Genomic DNA, 2,920 nt, shown 5'->3' with positions numbered 1-2,920 from the left:
TACTCCTTGAAAGGAAAGTTATGACCAACCTAGATAGCATATTAAAAAGTAGAGATATTATTTTGCCAACAATGGTCCGTCTAGTCAAGGCTATGGTTTTTCCAATGGTCATGTATGGATGTGAGAGTTGGACTGTGAAGAAAGCTGAGAGCCGAAGAATTGATGCTTTTGAACTGTGGTGTTGGAGAAGACTCTTGAGAGTCCCTTGGGCTGCAAGGAGATCCAATAAGCCCATCCTAAAGGAGATCAATCCTGTGTGTTCATTGGAAGGACTGATGCTAAAGCTGAAACTCCAATACTTTGGCCACCTCATGCAAAGAGTTGTCTTATTGGAAAAGACTCTGATGCTGGGAGGGATTGAGGCAGGAGGAGAAGGGGATGACAGAGGATGAGATGGCTGAATGGCATCACTGACTCAATGCACATGAGTTTGATTGAACTCCAGGAGTTGTTGATGAACAGGGAGGCCTGGTGTGCTGGGATTCATGTGGTCACAAGGAGTTGGATACAACTGAGTGACTGAACTGAACTGACATTAAAAGGTAATATTTTCTGGGGACTTCTAGATCAATCTAAAATTGAAGAAAAATACAAAATTTTTCATATTATCTTCCAGTTATATTTTGTCACCTGTGATCAGTTTCTTACCCCATAACATTCTCATGGCATTTTTCACTTCTGTATTCCTTAGTGAGTAAGTCAGGGGGTTTATCAAAGGTGTTCCAACTGTATAAAACACAGCTATCATCTTATCCATGGGGAAGGTAGTTGCAGGACGTGTGTAGATAAATATGCAAGGACCAAAGAACAAGATGACCACGATGATGTGGGAGATGCAGGTGGATAGGGCTTTCTTCCTCCCTTCAGCACTGTGGTTTCTCAGAGAATGCAAGATGATAGCATAGGAGAACATCAGCATGACAAAACTCACTGTACAGATAGCCCCACTGTTGGACACCAAGAGTAGGTTGGTCGCATAAGTGTCTGTACAGGCAAGTTTCAACAAAGGCTGCAAGTCACAAAAATAGTGATCTATCACATTGCGACCGCAGAAAGGCAGACTCAAGGCTAGAAGAATCTGAGCTGAAGAATGAACGCAAGACCCTACCCAGGCCACAGTCACCAAGACACCACAGACTCGATGGCTCATGAGGGTTATGTATCGAAGGGGCTTACAGATGGCCACATAGCGGTCAACAGCCATGAGAATAAGGATGAAGATCTCTAGGCAACCAAAAAAATGTGATGCAAAGACTTGGATCATGCACTCATTGAAGGAGATTGTGCTCTTTTCCCTAAGGGCATCGACAATCACTCTAGGGGCTATGGAAGTTGAGAGAAAGGTATCAGATAAAGATAAGTGGAAAAGGAAGAAGTACATTGGACTCCCAAGTGTCCTGCTGGTCTTGATGGTGGAAATAATCAGGAAGTTACCCAGTAACATCCCCAGATATAAAAACAAGAAAGTGACAAACACTATTTTCTTCCTAACAGGATCCTGTGATAACCCAAGTAGAATGAACTCAGTCACATTATTGTTCAGCTTCATGATTTCATGAATGAGATGAGGGATGAATGTGAAATGGATTATCTGCAAAAAAATAAATCAGTATATGGTGCAATATATTATATGATGGAATATTTTAAGTAAAACAACATTTGCTTATCAGGTATATTCTTTACAATAATTTATATTATATGTTTGTTTCTTAATAATAACATTTGTTCTTCAATTTGTAATGACCATTTCATAGGGTCATTATGAGTATCATACAAACTTGTGAATGTTAAACTTTCTAATAAGACTCTTTAAATACAATCCCTTGTTAGACTGGATATGATTATGATTAGTTTTATGAATATATGTAATATATGGCTCCATTTTATTATTTCCTTTGTCATTTTTTGGCCATATTCAATATATTCAGAATCCCAAGTATTGCACGTCAGTCATTATTTAGGGTATATTTGACTGCCCATGGTGGTTTATGACAGAAAGTCATACATCATCCTTAGCACCTTAAAGAATATCTTGTTCATACATACCCTTATATTTTTTCCTTTATTATACATATTGATTTTAAAAGTAGCACAAACTGTCTTCTAGATACCCTAGTTTGAAAAGAGAAAAGACATATTACTTTAAATAATCTGTTGCAACGTCCAAGCACATTTATATTTAGTCCTTGATGTATACGATGAACAGAGTGAATGATCTCTGTTATTTGATAATATTTCAAAAATACCTATTACTCTTTTTTCATTCTCCAGTCTTGGAAAAGTACATTTTAAGCACTCATATTTCCTGAAGTTACATTTCAAAATGACTTCCTGAAGTTAAATTTCTAAATGAAAGAGAATTTATTAATTAATAGCTTAGGTTTTAAAAATTCAAGCTTTTACCTAAGCTTGTTAAACCTGAGGTGGTTTTCTTTTATTGGAGGATGTCACCTGGCAGTTGGTCTAGGACCTGATCATGGTTATATTCCCAGTAGAGATTGTATTCTCAGGTACCTGAAAATCTCACATTGCTGGAAAAGCAGGAAAACAGAAGAGGAAGGGTAATGTAATTTTCCAAAAGAGTCATAATAAATAACAACTGACTTCTTCATTCAGTTTGTTTTTGTCCTGGCAAATAATTATTCAACGTAAAATGTCCCTTCTTTGGATGAAGATTTCTGTTTTCACATTTTATAAGAAATATTATCATGGGGTCATTTCCAAGAACACCTTTTTTCTTTAGTTCTTTGTTATGAAGATGATGCTGGCAAGTGGCACTATATGCAAGTATAAATAGAAAATGAAATGTTATGCATTTAAATATCATCTGGAAGACTTACTTATTCCATTGTTCCTCTCCTCAATCCATCCAACTTTAATGCATGTCTTGAAAGTTGTGAACAGCCAAAGTGCAGATTAT

At 36.9% G+C, this 2,920-nt stretch overlaps 1 protein-coding gene across 1 annotated transcript; it reads right to left on the bottom strand.

Annotated features, from left to right (window-relative positions):
• Window positions 1-616: 616 nt before the first annotated feature.
• Window positions 617-1,549, bottom strand: OR4C180 (olfactory receptor family 4 subfamily C member 180). The gene has a single exon (NM_001390462.1). It carries the CDS (start codon window positions 1,547-1,549, stop codon window positions 617-619), a length of 933 nt encoding a protein of 310 aa, NP_001377391.1.
• Window positions 1,550-2,920: the final 1,371 nt, after the last annotated feature.

The sequence above is a fragment of the Bos taurus genome, chromosome 15, assembly GCF_002263795.3.
Source record: "Bos taurus isolate L1 Dominette 01449 registration number 42190680 breed Hereford chromosome 15, ARS-UCD2.0, whole genome shotgun sequence".
Taxonomy (NCBI): domain Eukaryota; kingdom Metazoa; phylum Chordata; class Mammalia; order Artiodactyla; family Bovidae; genus Bos; species Bos taurus.
The sequence above is the reverse complement of the archived record's forward strand: the minus strand, read 5'-3'. Positions and strand labels throughout refer to the sequence as shown.